Below are 20814 nucleotides of genomic sequence, written 5' to 3'. Positions count from 1 at the left end.
AGTTGATTAATACATATTCTAAATGTTATTTATATATACATATACATATATACATATATATATATATATATATATATATATATATATATATATATATATATATATATATAGACATTTTTCCAAACAGCTCTATCTGGTGTAATTGTGCCACTGACCAAGTGTCACCAAGTAAAGCTTATCATGAAACTTGTGACTGCATTAGCTGATAATATATGAGGTATTTGATCTGATATTCATTGTATAGAATCTAAAAGTTTTTCATTAATAAGCGTGCTGAGAAGCTTTATTAACCCAACATGAGTGCTGGACCATGTCCGACTCAGCTGGAGCTGTCTACTGTGTGCTGGAAGCTAAGTTAGCTCTGGTACTGAGTGACTGGCTTTTAACAAACAGCCCACACAAATACATCTCGCCCTGCTCCTAGCTGTAAATGTATGCACAGCAGGGGTTTATAAATTCATCCTGGCACTAAGATCGGCTGGGTAATAGATGATGAAGTCCCGTGAAAAGGTCATCGTTAAATGTCAGCACTCTGTCTCAATGGCTTTCCGGTTTCTGTCACAGTGCAGCCATGGAGAGAGTGTGTTTCCCATCAGCTTCAGACAGGAGCAGAGAGAGCCAGTCTGCTATCACACCCTGCCTAGTGCACTACTACCACCCTGACTTCCTCTGCCCTGCCATACCACACTAAAAGAGTGCCAGCTACAATCTAACAGGGATGCCTAGTGTATCTGAAGTCCAATCCCGAATAAACCAGAGTTAGCATTAACTGAGATATTCATTTCTCATGAGAGTCTCATTTAATGCTTACAGCATTGTCTGAACAAGGCTGCTGCATTTCACACCCTTAAAAGGAAAAGAGATGCAAAGTGCAAGTGTGGGTTTTTTTTGCAGGCTTAGTTGCTTTAGCAGGGCACTAATCAGAATCAGACACGTCTGATTGAGTGGAGAGGCATGACTGATTGGCTCACGCTCTGTCGACTGAGCGCCGGCAGACCCGGCGCACAGCCACTTTTACGCCTGTCTACGAATTACACCAAGCTGGATGGCTGGCTGCTCAAGAGCAGGTGTCGGTGGAGTGCACTCGAGTGTGTGCTTCTTGTGTGTGTGTGAGAAAGTGCATGAAAGTGTGTGTGTATGTGTGTAAGTACGGGTGTGTGTAGAACAGAAAGAATGTGTGAGTGTGTGTGTGTGTGTGTGAGGCTGTGTGTGCGGGAGCCGCCTGAGTAACGGGGCCACATCAAACTGGCACTCAGGCCCCACTTTCTGACAGCCAATTAGACAAGGCCATCACATCCTGCCGTGGTAAAGGCCACTCGCTGCAGTAAAGGCCAGTGAGGAGAGCACTAGCAGCTCCCACCTTCCCTCCGTTTATTTATTTAAGCATCCCCGCATCAAACAGACAAAGTCAAATTGATTGATTAAGCTATCTGGCCGCTGGATCGATAGCCGTAGTTGGAGGAGGACAGCCAAGAAAGTGCTAAATGTGCAGCCTCAGTAATTCTGGTCAGTCTGGATCAAAGACGCTTCGAGGAAGCCAGTTATGGCCAGGAGTGATTAAGTGCAGATGAACTCTCTAAAAACCATGAGAAATGAAGATGCTCAGTCACACAGTCTGTGTTTAATGGGAATCTGTGGGGTTAGGAAAACACTCCATCTACAGCAGATTACATAATACTGAGAAAGCAGAGCTCAAGCCTAATCTGTGACCTATGACCAGCTTCACCAGCAACAAATAACATAAAGCCGCAGTCACACTAGAAATGTGAAGTGTGCATGTCCTTTATAAACAAACGTCACCTAAACTGGCAAGAAGAATTCCCTCGTTTTATTGTAGTTTGCGGTGACTTTTCACATTTTAGCTTTGGCTTTTGATACTGGAGGGAGAATGAGGAAACATTACTTTTGCCAGCTTCATAAATGCAAATCAACGTTTCTAAATCAATTTAGGAGTGCTAAAGCAAGACATAAGCTTATATGGTATGCTGTCTCTCTGAATTGGCTATAAACAATAAAGACACACTCTGGATGGGATGCCATTCTATTGCAGGGCACTACACACACACACACACACACACAAAGAAATACATGCACATACACAGAAAAGACACACGCACATAAACAAAGACACACACACACACAATGTTTCTGAACAGTCGGAAGAAACCAGAGATCCCAAAGGAAACCTATGTGGACAGGGTGAGAGCATCGAAACCTGAGCTCATGATCGAACCAGGGACCCAGGAGTGGTGAGGTGGTAATTCAATTCACTGTGCTACTTAAATAATTTATCACCATAAGGAAACCTTTTATAAAAAACCTGCTTCCTGCTAAAAATAGCAAGTTCTTCTAATTTGATCTGTACTCTTCTGCACTGGCACAGAACAGGTGAAGATGTGAAGTCATGTATAAATTATTCCCCCTTGCAAAACAACACTAATCACAGCAAATTCAGTTTAAATAACAGTTACTTCGCTGTAGAAATGATGCTGATGGAACACTAATGTGACTGGGCCTTAAGGCAAAACTGGTCTCAGGTCAGTTGCTAGAAGCTGAACTCTACTAAACACACCTACTATAGGTTAGAAGATGTGGAGGATAAAGCAAGGGTGTAGAATATCCCTTCTCCACAATCCTGGTGCTTGTATCTAAATAAATTGTTTCTGTGTGTGTGTGTGGTGTTTGTGTGTGAGAGGACAGAGGCGGCTAGAGTTAAGAGCAGCATGGAGAGAGCGGCCAGCACACAGATATATGGCCAGAGCGTTTACCTGGCCCTGTGCTGTGTGGATATGCTGCGTAGCCGCCTCTTCCACGGGCCCCCCTACCTGAACCACGTGCTGCTGCCACTGCTGCCGCCGCCATCGGACCGTACGCCGCCGCGGGAAAGCCTGCAGGATGACAACAGAGATGGGTTATGGAGAGGAGGGCAGAAAGCACACCGTAGATAAGAAGAGAAGAAAAATAAGTACCAGACTGAGCTATATAAATATAGTATGGATAGCAAGAGATATATATATATACTGCTATCCATATTATATATATACATATATATATATATGGAGTGAAGACAAATAGCATAAGTGTACTCCAGATATACCTCAGTTCTTTGTCACAAACTCTATCTTGTTCCAGTGTGATTTGCTGCCTGTGGGTATTGTCGATTCTGTCTCTGGAGCTGCGTTTAATATATTCAGTAAGCTACAGTGACGCTAGTGCATTTCTGCATGAATAGCCATGTCTTCATTCCGTGCTTATCTCTTGAGAGCACACCCCAGCAAGGCCACAAACGCAGATGAGCCTTTTAGATATGATGGCTTGCTTATATGGCCATTTTACTGCAACACATTATTTTTAAAGGCTTTCCAATCTGGTTAAATGCATGAAACCAGTGTGCCTCTTTAAGGCATTAAGAGAGGGAAAAGATGCAGTACGGAGTCCTCAGAGGGTTAAGTGCCAGATCTATAATCTAACTATAGTACAGTATGTGAACATCTTTCTGCAAAATCAATACTATGTTCAACAAACTGTTACGACTTTCACTACAGCTTTGTCTAATCCTTTTGCATGAGTATCGTTTTCCGCTGGCTGTGTAGCTCTAAAGGAATTATGAAACGCTGGTCCGGTGATTATTTAATACTGTAAATCAAGGCAGTAAGACAGTATTATTTATAGAAGTGCAATTACGCTCTCTATAGCTCGCTGCAGAACCTTGTCGTAACAGAAGCGGAGGAGAGAAAGAGCAGCAGATGCTTCTGGGCTTCTAACAGCCACTTGTGTTACTAAACACCAAAGAAATCTGTCCAGAGCACAACCGTACCAGGCTGAAGTCTGAGCATGACCAGCGCTGGCAGCACAACAGTGATATGCAGACGGCTAAACAGTCAAAACACTTTGTAGTCCACTTAAGTCACTTATCTCTCTGGCAATGCTCATGTCAGGGTGGGGTAATGCCAGTGAGACAGAGAGTCGTAAAGCCAAGCAGGCAAATCTTTCTTTGTCGCTGGTAGTGGTGGTTTATGCTTTGGAACTCAATCAGTCAGGGGGATAATTTGGTCTCCAGGCTGCGTGAATAGCAGCTATAGCTGTGGTGGGCCTGGGGTGCTGAGCAGAAGGGTGATTTGTGAGGAGGCCCAGGCAAGACTGGCTCCATCTCCTCTTTGTTTTACTGGCTCTCTCTGCTGTTATTAGCAGATTAGGCATCTGGGATTAATTGCTCGCTTCCAAGTGCTGTTTAATTCACTTCGGGCATCTGTGATACACAGGAAGGGAACAGGTACGTATGTATGGGCTAAGACTGAAGAGAGCATGGAGAACATTACTGACGTGTGTGGGTGCATGTAATAATGTTTCTCCACCGAACGCCGTGACGCGGCAACAACTTCTAACCTGGTACATGTCACGTTCCCGTTACATAACACTGCGCATGAAACTTCTCCGCTCGTTCTCAAGAACTACAGATAAACACAGGCAGTCAAAAACTACTGAAAATAATAAAAAAAAATAACAGCAGGCATTATTGAGCTTGAGCAGAAGAGAGTGAGTTTATTTTAACACCCAAACACAGTCATGTGTGCTGATACTTTAATCTTTAGTGAAAATGCAGAGAAGTCAGAGTAACTTCAGCAGACGACATTAAGATTAGGGATCTGCCTAATTTTAATATTCAAATATCTGTAAGAGTTAATGAACGGATATTCAGCGAAGCGTTGGGAGAGGAGAAAAACATATTTAATGTGGCGTAATCAAGTATCATTTTTCCAGTGCAATTAAACATTCCTCCTGTCGGGGGTGGTGCACGTGTTTATGAGTGTGACAGACGTAATATAGTGAAATAATGAACGCAAATATTAAAAGGCACAGCAAAAGCTCAAGCTGATGTAACGGCACTCTGGCAATAAATGCCAGAAAAGTTCTACTTGTTAGAGTTTAGGAGTCGCATTATGGCATTGAGTATAACAAACTTTACATAATGTGTCAGTACAAGTATTTGTATGTTTAAAGCAGTGAATGAAATGTAATCGAACGCCCCATGTGAAAGCAGTGACAGCTAAGTGGTTAAGAATTTAGACTACTGATCAAAAGGTCATGAGTTTAAAACCCAGAACCGCCATGCTACAACGGCTGGGCCCTTGAGCAAGGCCCTTAACCCTGAGCTGCTCAGGTATATAAATGAGATAACTGTAAGTCACTCTGGTTAATGGCATCTGCCAGATGCTATAAATGTGAAAGCAGGAAACGCTGTATAATTAAAAGTATCATGGAGCAGTTGGGATGTCCATCACGCAGTGCTGCTTGTGGAGTAAAATAAGCTAGTTCTGCAAACTATAATAGTATATAGATTACTATAGTATAATAGTAATCACTTAAATATATACATATCATCCTGTGAGCTTCATATCTGACTGTCCACTCCAACAAGAAGCAGAATTTGATTCCTGCTCTCAGTCCCAGTGCACACTTGCTCGCTCTTTGTAGCACAATTGTGACAGATGCAGATTTTTTCCCCATTTTTTCCCAGACTTAATGTGGAAGTAGGGTACCACATATAGTGATTTCAGTATATGGAGCCTCAAACTATTAAATGGATGCCATTCCCTACTTTTAACAAAATAGTAGACTATCAAATGTAGAGCACTAGTAAGGGGGTACCACACCATTATGTCACCCACTTGTAGTTGGGATCTAAAGAAAAATGAACGGAAAATCTAAGTCTCAGAGTCACCAGCTGTATTGATGCTCAATTAGATCTTACTGGCTCTCTAGTGAACTGATTCAGTGTATTGAATCTTTACTTGTTAACTGTCATATTGCTGTATTGTATCATATACTATGTATGGAGATGTATACAGTATCATCTGAAAAGGGAGATTCACCCCCTAAAGACACTATTTGTCATTTTGGATTACATCAGAAAATAATAAATTCTACTTCTAATGTGGGAAAGAAATGTTAATGATGACACAAAACTGATGTGTTTACTGTTAAATCAGCCAAAAACAACACACTTTAAAACGAGAAAGAAACTTTGGCCGTCAAAAGAATTCAATGCAATTCAATGACGACTGTGTGGCCAGTCAGTGGCCTCCATTAATTCTAGCTTCAGCCATGTCCTGGCTTTGCTCACATGGTATGGTAATCTAATTCAGCACAGCACAGGTACAGCATACCTCATGTGAGGGTGGAAACAGCACCAGCATGTAGGATTCTGGTTAATTTGCAAAGCTGAGTCTAGCTGAGCTGCAACATCTGGTGGAGAGGCGTATTTATTTTTTTTAAAACACACCTGTAGATTCGAGTCTGACCACATCTCTGCTGCTCACAGCGGAATAAACACAAGACTAATATAATAATAATAATATCAGAAAATGTATGTGTATGATATGGGCTTCAAAGAGACAAAAACCACTCAGGCACCTAAATCTGGCATGTTCAAACATTATAATTAAATATTATCATTTCAGTGAACAATGAAGGACAGCCATTCAAACTCTTTGTCAAAGTCATCATTAAAATATAAATATAATTATACGGCAGCTCTCTAATTAAAACACACATCTTCGTCTGCAGCAGCCTGTTCATGATTGAGAGCCAATAGACAATAAGCGGCTGACACTGGCAGATGGTTGGGTTCAGATAGAGAAATGAATTGTAATTAGCCTTGTCTCTTATGGGTTGCCTCCTATTCTTCAACACAGACACCCCCCCAACACCCTGATATCAGTGGCTTTAATGACCTTTTATGTGCTGCTAATGCCTAATCAAAGCCGATTTTAGAACAGGATTAGCAGTGAAACAGAACGCTGGAGCTAACTTGCTGCATGTGTTAAAGCTTCACTCACCGTCTTCTTTTGAATTCAGGTTGTAAATATTTTGCAGTTTCCCGGATCTGTTTTTATTTATTTATTTTATTTATATATTTCAGATCAAACCATTACAGAAAAGAAGCTTCAGGCGAAAAACTGACATCAGTCCATAAACAAAAAACAAAAACATTAAGACAAAATTATATTCAGGTCTGGCTTTTTGAATGATGGACTTTAAAATTGACACTGTAAACCAGTAAATGGAATAAACACAGACCAATATAGAAAATATAGGTTTGCATAAGTATTCACCCCCTTTGAACGTTTCCACATCTTGTAATGTTACAACCTCGCCTTGCACAGATCTTCCAGAGCTATCGATGGCCTCTGGGTCGCTTCCCTGACTCTTTACCCCCTTTACCTAGTAACCCTAACCCTAAACCTAACTCTAATTCCAGGCTCCTTTGTGCCGTTTCCATTTAATTCTTCAAACCATAATTGATGCTTTTTTTAGAAATCTGCCCTAGACATGGCTAATTGGTGTTCATGAAGATAATTGTTTAGGTATGTTCTCTAATAAACTCCGGGGCTTTTCATAAACAGCTCTATGAACAATGAGATCAAAATACACTTTAATTGCACACAACATTCAGCTAATTATTTCAGATGGAGACCGGTTGTACCAAAACTAATTCAGGGGTGTGAATACTTACACAATCAGGATTGTAACATTTGTTGTTGTTTTTTTAACTTTATTTTGCAAACTAAACTGATTTCCTCGCACCTCCATATTAAGGGAAACTGTCTGTAAATTCAGGAAATAATAATAAATTAAGCAAAATGAATTTCAGGCAGTAACACTATAAAAATTTTTTAGGTTGTGACAGTGAAAGCTTTAAATTAAGGCTGTAAGCTTCTTTTCTGAAGATTGACCAGATTACTCCAGATTACACTACACAGAGAAAAAGCCTCGCAGTTTCACACCAGCAGAATAAAGCCTTTGTTCACACTCGCGCCGTGTGTGCAAGTGTGATATTTATGGAAGCCCCTCGTATGCAATATTCTTTACACACTAACACATCCTTTTACCATTTAATCTCCTTAACAGAAATATGTGTGGAATGCATTATAACGTTAGAACAGCATTTTTTTTTAGCCTATTTAGTTAACAATTAGTTGCACAGTCTATCCTGATTTAAGTCTAATTGTCTTAAGCTATTTACTGTTCAGTGAAATAAATTGTAATTAGCCTTGCTAACTGCCATCAGAAGTGACCAAAGCACCACAAGTCGCCCTGTAACACAAAAGCTAAATCTGACTAATGAACATTTGCAATTTGCTGCTAATTTCCACTTTAATTTACAGTCATTTACAGTCAGTCACAGGTGAAGCCATAGGAGAAATTAATTTAGGAAGCTATTATTGGATTATTAGTTCTTCATATTTTATTAACAAGTAGAATTATTTCCAAAATAAGAACTTAATTGGAGCCATTTGATTGACTGCGTTAACAGAAGGATCTAAAGCACATTGTGGTGCTAGAATAATTTTTGCCATCCAGTGATTAACCGTGTCAATTATACAAATTTGGGGATGGCAGAGTTTTGTTTTACCTGCTAATATCTAATAGTGTATGGGTCTGGACACGGTTCTGATTCACTTACAATTTTAGCTCACTCATTATTGCAAGACATCAGGTTTAAAAACACATAGAAGATCAGCTCAGTTGATTCGGTCTATCCATGGCTCAAGCTCCGCTTCTAGTAACAGGATCTTTTTTTTTTTTAGATGCCTGGAGTATTATCTTAGTGTAATAACACTCATAAGATCTTGTGAATAGTTCTGTTAAGTGTTATAGTACTTCTTTAAAGAAATAAATACCACAATCTTGGCTATCACCACCATGCTCTAAACAATGAAAAAGCAAATTGTGACTAAGCTCCTTTTTAAGATGGAAAATCTGCTGGCTGAAAGTAAACATCTCGAAGGTTTGCACAAGATCAAAAATATTTGTTGTTTGAGGTTCCACCGCTAACCAGACTCCGTCCTTGTGGCCTGGCGCCTGAGCATTAGAACAGCTGTTGTTTAAGAATATAATTACTTCCGATGTCCAGTCTGTTAAGCACCAGGGGTCTTCCAAACTCAACTTTCGAAGAGTCGAAGAAGAAGAAAGAGTTTACAATTACATAGGTTCTGCAGTTTTGCCGCTTTATAGACTTTTATTTGGGATTTAAAGATCGGAGGAAAAACCAAACTCTGCCTTTTACTTCACTTCTTTCTTTCATCATCAAGAGCATGACATTCATTTAGACAGAAAAGTAGTTAGCAAGCATTATCCTAGTCACCTGCACACCTGCTGGGAGTGTGATGATCACTCTTAAGCTTTCTTCTCCACAGAAAAGGCAAACACTGCATCTTGACATTCAGAGAGAAGTCTCACTAGTGCCCTCTAGGCACAAAAGAAGAAAGCAGGGAGGCTCATGCATGACCTTGACAATTTAGTCTTGCAGTCAGGCAAATACATTCCCCAAACCTGCTCATCACTTGAAACAATTACACACAATTCATCCTAACACCAGATCACAACAGTAAGGACTATCTCAGAGGAGATGAACACAGCCTCTCTGGCTCATGCAACCAAGCGAGGGGGAGTTCAGTTAATTAGGAAAACAAGCTCTAGAGTTGTTCACACATTTTCCCTATTGGGAAAGTTACTTTCAGCTTTGATAATGAAACACAAGTCAAACACTGACGTATTCAACATCCCAAGAGATTATGATACCTGAGCAGAAGTAGACCAGGTCTTAGAGGAGGACAAACCTTTAAATCCCTCTCGCTACACAACCTGCATCCATGTGTGAACACATTTACACTTTTACTGTGTTGAGGTGAACTTTTACAACAGCACACTGGTGGTTTGGCAACCAAGATGCCCAGAGAGTACAGTGACAGGTACCTTCACCCAGAACCATCTCCAAGGAAAGAGAGTGAGAAACCATTAGGGAATCTCCAACCAAACCAAAGGTGAAAATCACCAAACACCAATACCCTTTACTCCTTGTTACATGTAGCTACTTTCACGTCTTAGGAAAGGATGATGTTACCATCAAGTAACAAGGCAATATCTTTGTGATCTTTGTAAGATAAGTTCACTTTCTGCTACAGGAGCCTCTAAATCCTCCAACAGTGACATACATTGACCCAAATCTTTGCTTAATATCAGAATCTTAAAACACATTTTCATTAAACTGTATAAACAGAGGTATGCTTTGTTTTCAGCATAAAGACGTTTCCTTTTTGAACGATTTTAAAATGCAGACCAATTAATTGTAGAACGAGTGTGAGAACTGACGCTTCTCGTTGTTATAGATATTAAATCCATTAAGATAATAAACAGTCATTAAGTTAGAGGCCACACTCTGATTATATATAAATAGTGTGATCACGTGATGTACTAATTAACGATCATGTGTATGAACTTCTTGTTTGTTGTGTGAACTTGTGCTTCATACAACAAACAAAACAATCATTTCTATGACAGGAATTGTCCTGACCATACATACATCATGAAGACCATCTCTGTGATTTATACTGAGATCAATAATCCAATGCAAATCGATCATTAATGAAATTCTTCCATCAACGTTACTTAAAAGATGTATGTCTGGAAATCTTATCCTGTCTGAAAAGTACTTGAACCTGCATAAAGACAGTAACACATTATTGTCATTTTTATAGAGCCTGCCCTAGCAACCCACATAAAGCCCTAGCAACCTACATTAAGCTTTCCATCAGAAGCAACTCTCTTAGGACCTACACATCACATTATATTGAATCTCGTGCTTTACATCACAATCGGAAAGCCACTTGATCCTTAACACACCACTGGGTTGAGTACACATCGTCAGTGTGTGTGTGCGTCACTGATGACAACGTCTCACTGCTCTGCTTTCATGTCTTCCGGATAATATGTGAAAGCAAAATGGCTATTACTGATCACTATTCTTATTTCATTTACATGTTCATTTGTATGAGATTATTTCATGAGATTTACAGTGCAATTAGGCAACACATTTAAACCCTGATTAATTAAGAGCCTAAATAACAACAATGCAGAATGATTTGTGATTGTAACTGGATTCACTGTAAGCTGTGTTATGTGCAAGCTAGGATGAGGAAACACCATAGAAATTAAAGTTTATGTTTCTTTACAGAGAAAGTGAAATGTGCAAAACTGTGTCCAGTATAATGCTGCATAATTGCAATGAGGTGTACTGACAAACTGTTCCCGATTCAGCTGAATGCAATGTAATATAAGAGCTTAATTTCTGCTTATAATGTACGTGTGAATGATTTTTTAAGGTCTCTATGTAAATGCTGTTGTCACTGGAGGTGTAAAGGCACTTTATGGCTAATGTCTATTGTTTATGAAAACAGTTTTGACATGGTTATATTAGTCATGACTACTTCAAGCAGTCTGAGATACTGACATCATCCATCAGTCCATCCATTTTTTGTATCACTTATCCTACACAGGGTCAAAGGGAACTGGGAGTTCATCCCAGGGTTCAGGGTACAAGGTGGTGGACCATTGGAGAGCACTATAATACACACACACACCCATTCACACACTATGGACAATTTAGAGATTCCAATCAGGCTACCATGCATGTCTTTGGACTAGAGGAGAAAACTGGAGGACCCCCTAAAGCACAGGAAGAACATGCAAGCTCTGCACATGTAGGAATTAGACCACTAACCCTGCTGGAAGCAAATATAATATGCGTATTTCATCTGTATTGATCTGCACACGCTAAGTGATCTTCAGGTTTAGTAAACCAGATGCTAAATGAAATCCTTACAGAAGAGTAGGAATCTGTCTATCGTTGCTCCATTTATGATAAATTTCCACCTCAGCATCATCAGCACTCCTCACGCTATTGCCAGTGTAGCTAGCTGTAGGTCAAGCAATCCCAACTGATGCCCCTCATCCTCCATGTTCCTGTGTTAGGCCTCAGTGCCATCTGAGGACTATGTCAAGTAGACACCTGTGCAGTGGATCTAGCAAGCCCTAGGAAGAGATTAACTTCGTAGAATTGGGATTAATTAAGTGGGTTAATTAATAGACTATGCCAGCTCATTGTTTTGCATTTGCGGTGAAAGACACCACTCGGGAGAGACTTGGCAGCATCCAATCAATTTCATGGGGCTTTTATTACTGAAGAGATAAAGCCAATATTTAGCTTTCCATTTTTCTCTGTTTTTTCCAGCCGGTTTGCCCTGTCAGTGTCTGTGCTCGGGCAGGCTGCTGTGGCCTGGAGAGAGAACAAGGACACATCTGTTCCACCCTGCAGCCCTGGAGGGGAAGCCGTCCTGCTCTGCCCTCCCTCCCTCCCTCCCTCCCTCCCTTTCTTCACTCTCTCTCTCATCTTGAAATGGCATTTGATCAGGTAAACCTATGTGATAAATTCTGCATTGTGCTTCTGGGTGAATACATGCACACATTAATTAAAACTATTCAAATTACAAACGTTTACTTATGAAGTTCAACTTTGTCTGAAAGGCAATATTTGCCATAGCCTTTTTTATTATTTTTGAAAACAAAGCACATTTTCCTCTTTAGCTATTTGATGTGCTTTACACTAACTCTGTCAGCTATTTGTTTTATTTCTTGATGAATTCAAAAGCTTAAATGAAATTGAAATCTTTTAAGAGAAGGCCTACACATAAAGTTGTACAATGAAACAGTGAAGGTGAAGTGAAGTGGCAGCAGAGGAGCTCAGATATAACAAACAAATGCAAACATATATAATTTTCATTTCATTGTCTGTACCGCTTATCCGATCTATCCTCAGGTCACGGGGAGCCTGTGCCTATCTCAGGCATCATCGGGCATCAAGGCAGGATACACCCTGGACGGAGTGCCAACCCATCACAGAGCACACACACACACTCATTCACTCACGCAATCACACACTACGGGCAATTTAGAGACTCCAATCAGCCTAGAAGCGTGTCTTTGGGCTGTGGGAGGAAACTGGAGCACCTAGAGGAAACCCACCAAGCATGGGGAGAACTTGCAAACTCCACACGCACACACACACACAGTGAGCGGGAGTGAGACTTGAACCCAGGACGCTGGAGGTGTCAGCCACCGTGCCGCCCAAACATATATAATGACTGAGAATGAACTGAAAGCTGATATTGCTGATACACTCACACCAGCATAACCCCCAATAAGTTCTACTTCTATATCAGTGGCACTTGTGTATGTAAAGGCTCAGTCTGAGGGCAGTCCGATTCCATTAATGAGTAGGGAGGATGGAGGAAAACAGAATATACATGGGATACAGTTATTAATTTGATCCATATTAAGTGCTTATAATTCATGGTCTAACATTCATACCTAAGTTGTATAATACATCTGAAAAATGACTCAGTAAATATCAATTATGCATCATTTAAACACAAAGAAAATCAAATGCTGTGAACTACAGTCTCTTCTATTTCGGGAACACTCAGGAAAAGCTTTATTGGTCGATTCATCCATTATGAAAGCCACTAGGAGAGGGATAGATTTAAAAAAAAGAAAAAAAAAGAGGCTAGCTTTAAAGAGAAAGAAGGCGGCTAATATAAAGGGAGGCAGCACAATCTCAACAAACCATCTTTTCATCCAGCAAAAGAGAGGTGAGTCATTCCTCTCCAGCAGAAGCCCTTGACTTGGATTGCTTTCAAGCAGGCCTTTCTGCCAAGCTATCAAAAACAAAAAGCTGCACCTGGGTGATGAGGATCCCCAATCCAAGAATGCAACAGTGCCATTCGTGTGCAGTGAACTCGGCCATGTCAGAGCCTCGTGTCTACATCTCCCCCTAATAAGCGTGCTGATAGTGAAAGCTACATTGAACATGCCACTACGCTGCCCATCATACGTCGGCAGGTTTCAGCTCTGGGAATTACATGCGTGAGCACAGTGAGTTAATGATGACTGCAGGGGTTCGACTCCGCTGAGAACATGGGTCTGAATTCAACAGTTTGACGTTAATCATGTAGCTTGTGTGGTTCGATCAATCACACATCTGCTCGAGTAATTCACACACTAAGGAATTGGACGTTTCCATGGACGTTCCACAGGAAATGTAGGATCTTCGGATGATGAAAGGAACAAATCTACAAGACACTTCTCAACAAGATGTAGTCTCAATCAATACTGTCAGTGCAGTTAGGCAAGTTCTCAAAGCAAAAAAAAAAAAAAAATCTACCATTTATCAGCATCACATACAAGCAGGGTCTGATTAATAGCGCATTTCATAGATCCATTTTTCAGAATGCATAAAGCATGACGAGAACTCACAGGTGTATCCATCATCCCATGGGTACAGCAGACTCCACAATCTCAGAGCGTTGGACTGTACTGTGTCGCACTAACAACTGTAGGTACTGATAATTAAGAGGATATACTGTGAATAATAAAAACAAACAAAAAAAGGATTATGCACTTAGGCATACCGTAGAATTTACCTAAGAAACCTTGGGTATTTAATGAGATCGACATTGTGCACTTAATGACATACAAGCAGAATTTATGTAAGGATGGATAAAAGGTGCACGGTTCTAGAGACGAGTGAAGAAGAAAACCCTGTGCTTTATGAGAGCATAGAAAACTGTTCATTACAGGGCAGGAGATATTCATCAAATGTTCAAGGGATGTCTAGTCCTACCTACACTGCTAGAGAGTGACATAATGGTGTAGTGAAGCTGGCAAATAGGCAAACACCCTAGATCTCCATGGGTGTCTATTATTGGGCTGAATTAAAATGGTTCAAAAAGGGATATTCCATATTCTTTTTTCCCTCGATATATTTCAGTGATGTCTGATGTCACATTAACGATCAGAAGGTTGTGAGTTTGAATCCCAGGTCCACCGAGCTGCCAATGCTCGGCCCCTGAGCAAGGCCCTTAACCCTTAATTGCCTAGCTGGATAAATGCGATAAAAAAGTCGCTGTGGACAAGGGTGTCTGCCATTTGCTGTAAATGTAAATTAAACATGGTGGAGATAACAAACAGACAGCAAACCTCAGCTCAATAACTCAAATCTAGTTATAATAGTGGTGAAGCTTTAGAAGTTGCTCACAGCATCAGCAGTATACAAAGTCGCACCTCTTGACTTTAATGAGTGATACTATATATAAGAATATGTCTAAAGTATTTGCTTTAGATCTATAAACATACAGACACTTGTTAATTCTATACCACTGACTATACAGATCTATGTTTCTAGAAGGAAAATATACACCACTCATCAGAGTTAACGAGCTAGATTGTTGCTTACAAAAAAACAGACATGGAGGCGTCTATGTTTTCTTTTCTACTTGGTAGCCTGAATGCACACCACACCGTCTTCGCACTTCAGAGTTAAGTCAAATTCAGCTTTAATCTCGCTGCAACACTATCAACCTGCGCTCGAATGGCATTGTGATGAACGTAAAAAGCTGCTAAACAAAAGTGAGAGTAGACCAACATGTCAGTGACGATGTTTAAACTATAAAATCGACTTGATTAAAAAATAAATATCGGATGCCACTGACAATTACAAAATAATAATAACAAAAAGGAAAAAAAAGCATGTTGTTCGGGGGAAATATACAGTGCTGTAACAATGTGTGGTAAAGTGAGAAAAGACAAATCCTCACTCCTCACTTCAGTCTGAACTTAATGTCACAGAGACCTGATAAGCCCAGAAAAGAAATTCATGCCTTCTCCACATGTGTCTTCCATGTCGATGTGGACTAAGGTTGAATGCTTTGATGCAAATAAATACAGAACAGACAGAAGTATTCTCCCCAGGCAGCCTCATGTCCCATTTTACTCGATGTCACCTCCTTGACTACAGCAATTACCAGACAGATGAGTAGCATCTCCCTGGCTGAGAGACATGAGGATTAACCTAGAGGGCAGGGGAAAGTCATCCTTCCTTCATCCCACTATCTAAGGGAGCTCATTTAAGGAGACTGGACTTGTCCTTGGTGAGGAAATTGAGAAAGCCAAAGGCAAATTTGGCTTCAAAGCAGTAAGACAAGCGGGAAACAAATGCTGGTAACAGTATGCACGTTAAAACAATTTTATGCAGACATAAGAAAATAAAACAGGGCAGAGGTTGCCCCTCCCCATCTATTTTACAATATATCTAAAAATAAAAGATTTCCACTATTACTATTACTACAATACTACTACTACTACTAATAATAATAATAATAAATGACAATATATTACATTATACAATATATTTTTACCAGATAAAGAAGTTTATCAATGACATTTTTTCCCCATTATCATTCTTCACATCTATTAGTTGACCATTTTTGTAACACTGGTGCTATAGAACAGTATCTGCTGTGTTTGAGATGGTAATTAAAGCTGCACTAGTTTGCTGGATTTTGCCGCTTGGGGTCTGTTGATGAGTAAGCATAAACCCGAGGGTGTAAGGGTATAGGTACATCAGGCAGGAAGCTCCAGAGACTCATCTCCATGAGAGCATTTCCTCAGTGACCTGTGCTCCTGTTTGTTCTCTGTCCTCAGATAATTATACAAACAGCTGCTTCTGAGCATTTAAAGAAAGCCTGAATTGACCAGCAGGAGTTCTTTCTGGATGCATTTGTGTGTTTGTGCATGTACTGTGTATCTGAGTGCCTTCATTGTGTCCGGTAGTGTGGCCTGAGCTTTGAGCGTGTAATGTGCTGAATGTGTTTGCTGCATGCCTACTGCTCTCTATCCAGCCTTTAGTTCAATTAGAACTAATTTGGCTGAAGAACATGAAGATGTGGCACAGCTGCTGGTGAAACCACTGTTTCTTTTCTTTCTCTTTTCTTTCTGTCTCTCTCTCTCTCCAGTGAATGTATGAATGAAAGCTCTTCCCATTTCTTTCCACGACGTAACACTTTTCCTGCAGCCATCGTTTGATACTATCTGCGTCCAGCAGTGAAAGTCTCGTATCATAACCTGTTTCAACAAGAAACAAACCACCAACATCCACTATCTCCATTTCCTCCTTCTCCACAGAAATGTTGAAAGCTGCAGGTTTATTTATTTGTTTGTGTTCCAATTTCCTTCGAGCCCCAGCGTGTTATCTGTCCAGCAGGTTAGTGAGGACCGGGGTGGCAGTGGGGGGTTTGTGTGTGTGGGGGTGTGTAGGTGTGCAGACAGGGGCCTGTCTCTGACAGCCTCTCTGTTTGCATAACTGATTGGGCCCTAATCAAAAGTGAAGCGCCAATTCCAGCTCTCCCTCCCATTCTCCACAAAAAGGAAAGTGAGAAGAAATGGAGGAGTGGAAGCTAAAAGACAGGGTTATTATACACCTCTGAGCGTGCTTGGGCTTGGAAAGGCTGTGACCTTGACTACGCTCAATCCTTCAGCTCTCATCAGCACGGGCCGTGTCCGACGGCGCAAATCAAGGCCGAACAGAGACGAGACAATTCGGTCTGCACAAATAGAGAGGAACGGCCATGTAATGTGGGCCAAATCAAAACCTTCGCATGAAGAAGGCGAGGCTTTATTGTATGGGTGAGATAAAATAAAGATACAATTATTAAATAGGGAATAGATAGCTGCATTTTCTGTCACAAAAATTGGACCAGCTGCTGCATTCGCTTTACCTGGCACATCCAGCAGGCAATAACCTTCTTTATTATTGTCTACAAACGCTGTTAGTGTGTCCTCATCAGGAGAATGTGACACAACACCGTTTTAATAATTCCATAAAACAAGCGTGAAAGGTTATTTTCATGATCAAACCATTTCATACTGATTAACACTGGAAGACAGTGGAAGAGACCTCCAGGCTTACACAAGAAAATGATATCAGGTTATTCTTACAGGGTAAGACTACACACACTTCACACACAAACAGTACTTTTTTTCCTGTGACCTGTTACAAATGCAGTCACCTGTGGAGATTAGAAGGAGTGCCTTGAAAAATATTACCTTCCCTCTATTCAACAGTCAATTTGAACCTGCGCTGCAGCTGAGCTTCTGCTAAATCCCCAGGTGCTACAAGTTGTCTGGAAAAAGCTCATTCACCCTACAAGTTTAACACCAAGGTCATTGACAATATGTGAAATGGAAGAGATGGAGGGCTTCATTCTGAGTGGCACTGGGAAAGATAATTTTACAAGGAAAGCCGTAGGATTAAAGGAAAGTGAAAAGGCTCTATGTACTAGCTAGGAAAACGCAGGTGACGTTGAAGTAGCCAACTCTTTGGTGAGTTACCGGCATAAACTACAAGTCAGAGCTGAAAAGCAGAATCGTACCGAGTCTCAATTGACACCTCTGTGAGGTCAATATCTCCTATGAAAATACACATATTCAGTACATCCGAGATCAGAAACATTTAGAGGAACATGACTCCAGAGGAACACAATGTTTGAGCATGACAATAATGTTTTTTCGACAGACATGGGTATTAGAAGGCTTTTCTAGGAGTTGCTTCTGAGAAAAAAAAAACGCAATCTGCAGCCCAGTACTAAGCTCGGCCTACTGACAGAAGACACAAAAGCTAGGCTAATGCTAACTGAAAGAGAGAGCAAGAGCGAGAGAGCGAGAGACAGAGAAAGAGAGAGAGAGAAGGAGGCAGGCCTTCCTCCACATTTTAATCCCCAACTCCAGGCTTAGTCACAGCAGAGCTTTCTCAAGTGCCTGCCAATTCATGCTTGCTCATTATCCCTTCCCTCCCTCATTTATCTATCCAGCACAGCTCGGGAACAATCTGTCTCTCCACCAAGTCCTTTTAAGACACTTGTTTGAGGTTTATTTGCACCCTGGCATCAAAGTAGCCCAGCCGTGCGCTTTAAAACGCACCAATCAGCTATCTTTACACAGCGATGGTAGTATGTGCATTTTAGCTTTTGAAGTTGCCCATGAGGTCCTTTTAACTACAAGACTCCGGTTTGAGTAAATATTTAAACGCTTTTAAATGGTCTACTTTTTACTTGTATATAGTGACTGACAAGAACACGGCACATTTATTACTATATGATTCAGTATCAAAGCATTTACTGAGCGGTGAGTTGGTTTCGATGAAGGTATCGGGCAAACATAAAAGAACATATCATGCAAAAAGTACCTCATCATCAGAGCAGCTCAATAACTTCCTGGTCTATGATTGTCTTTGTTACATGTGTATGGGATACAGTTTTTTTTTTTTTTTATCAAGATTTTAATTCATCGTTCTGAGTTGCTGAAATAATAACATAATGCTAATGTTTTTGTTCGTTTAATGCAAAGAAAACATGCCCAAGGTTTGAAGGATAAGCTGACCAAACACTCATCTGCTATGGTTATATCACAAGTACATGTTGTTCATCATTTTTTCTAATTAAAACTGAGTCTTTGAGATCTCTCTGGGTATTGCCTTTAATATACTCCATGTGGGAAAAAAAGGCCTCTCTTTACTAGAGGCCAAAAATGCACCTGTTTTGAGGGTCTCCAAGTTCAGCATTTCCACTGGGGTTCTTAATGGCTCATAGGAAAGGAGACACTAAGGGCTTTAAGAATTTGTACTATTTTATAAGTATTTCTATTTTCTACAGGAGGCAAAAAAAGTAAAAAAGTTCCTAAAAAATATGTTTATATCTTCAAAGTAAATGGTGTCTACTCTCCGAGATGCTCCCGTGTTTATTTCTAAGCAGCTGAAATTTGAAGCCGCTATCTTCAACCACCAATATTCTGTGTAAGCTTTTCCCAACAGAAGTAAATACATCTGCTATCTGTGTCCTGACTAATTTAATATCAGACTTGAGGCGATAAAATAATGCATTTGTTTATACTGATTGAAAATGAATTTCCATTCCACTGGTAAAAGGGTTAAAGAGATTCTACTGATTACTTAATAGTGCCATGTTTTTGTATTTAAATGATATTTCTGAGTATATTTACAGTCAAAAACATGACCTTCAGAATCGTGTGTAACGGTGAACTCTCCCCATGTCACTGCTCGAGCTCATTAGGATGTAAATATGTAACCACACCTGAGGTCTGGATAACAATATGCATAATTTTGCTATTAACGCCTCTCTACATACGTATGCATATCTCCACTTTGTTTCATCTCGTTTTGGCTCATGAGCAACAGTTCACATTAAGAATAGCAGGAGCAGAGTCAGTAGATAACTGATAAAGCATTATGGCAGCGTGCCATAATCAATTGTATTGTATTTGGTAGGTCTGCGTCTCAAGCTGTCTATCGAGGAGAGGTTCTTTTCTTAAGGAAAGTCATTACACACATAATAAGGTTACTTAATCACATCAATTCAGCTAGCATTGCTACAAAGATTTGCCAAGATTAGTTAATACAAATTAGGAAAATACCTTCTACTGTGTATAGTTTCAGCGTGCTTTGCAGTTTTATATGACCTGCGGTAAGCAAAAATGCAGGCAGTGTTTGTGTGTGTGTGCGTGCGTGTGTGTGTGAAATCTCCACATAAATGTTTTACAGGTTTATAGGATCAGAGTTAGGGCCTGCGTATATCTTTATGTATATGTTCAGCATGGGGTTCTGTAGGGGGCAAAAGCGAGTGGGTGTGTGTGTGTTTACTGACCAGCAGGGAAGCCATTACTAGAAAGCAGCAGGAGAGAGAAGCTACATACAGGGCTTAACAAGATGGAACTTACCAGGGAATTGGTAGCTGTAGCTCGGGGCGAAGCCAGTGTATCCACGGCCGTACGTTGCTACAATGTTTGGGTAACCTGAAGAGAAAGAAGAAAAATCAAGTGCTGTGATAAACCGTCTAGACCTCCCAATGAACTACTATTACACAGTACAGAAATCCAAGCACACACACACACACACACAATACAATTGCACCTGCTCATCCACCCATACACACACATTCACACTTTCTGATTCCCCCCTCCACAAACACCTTCCAAATAGGTGCTAGATAACAGATTAGCAAGATGGGGAAGCACACTCTGAGGTAATGAGCAGTGTAAGTATCATAAGAAGTGATAGCTGTTTTC

The 20814-nt window shown here is 40.5% G+C and overlaps 1 protein-coding gene across 11 annotated transcripts in view; it reads right to left on the bottom strand.

Moving 5' to 3' along the window:
• msi2b (musashi RNA-binding protein 2b) overlaps positions 1 to 20814 on the bottom strand; it is a 246492-nt gene that overhangs the window by 28832 nt on the left and 196846 nt on the right. For 7 of the 11 annotated variants that reach the window (XM_058413320.1, XM_058413327.1, XM_058413323.1 and 4 more), the window contains exons 10-11: positions 20467 to 20541; positions 2769 to 2888 (exon numbers count right to left, since the gene is read on the bottom strand). In XM_058413320.1, the coding sequence (XP_058269303.1) occupies positions 2769 to 2888; positions 20467 to 20541 (195 nt within the window). The remainder of the gene's footprint in view (positions 1 to 2768; positions 2889 to 20466; positions 20542 to 20814) is intronic. The other 4 variants (XM_058413325.1, XM_058413329.1, XM_058413326.1 and 1 more) reach the window with 1 other exon arrangement.

The sequence above is a fragment of the Hemibagrus wyckioides genome, linkage group LG17 (assembly GCF_019097595.1).
Source record: "Hemibagrus wyckioides isolate EC202008001 linkage group LG17, SWU_Hwy_1.0, whole genome shotgun sequence".
Taxonomy (NCBI): Eukaryota; Metazoa; Chordata; class Actinopteri; order Siluriformes; family Bagridae; genus Hemibagrus; species Hemibagrus wyckioides.
This window is presented reverse-complemented; position numbering and strand designations above follow the sequence as displayed.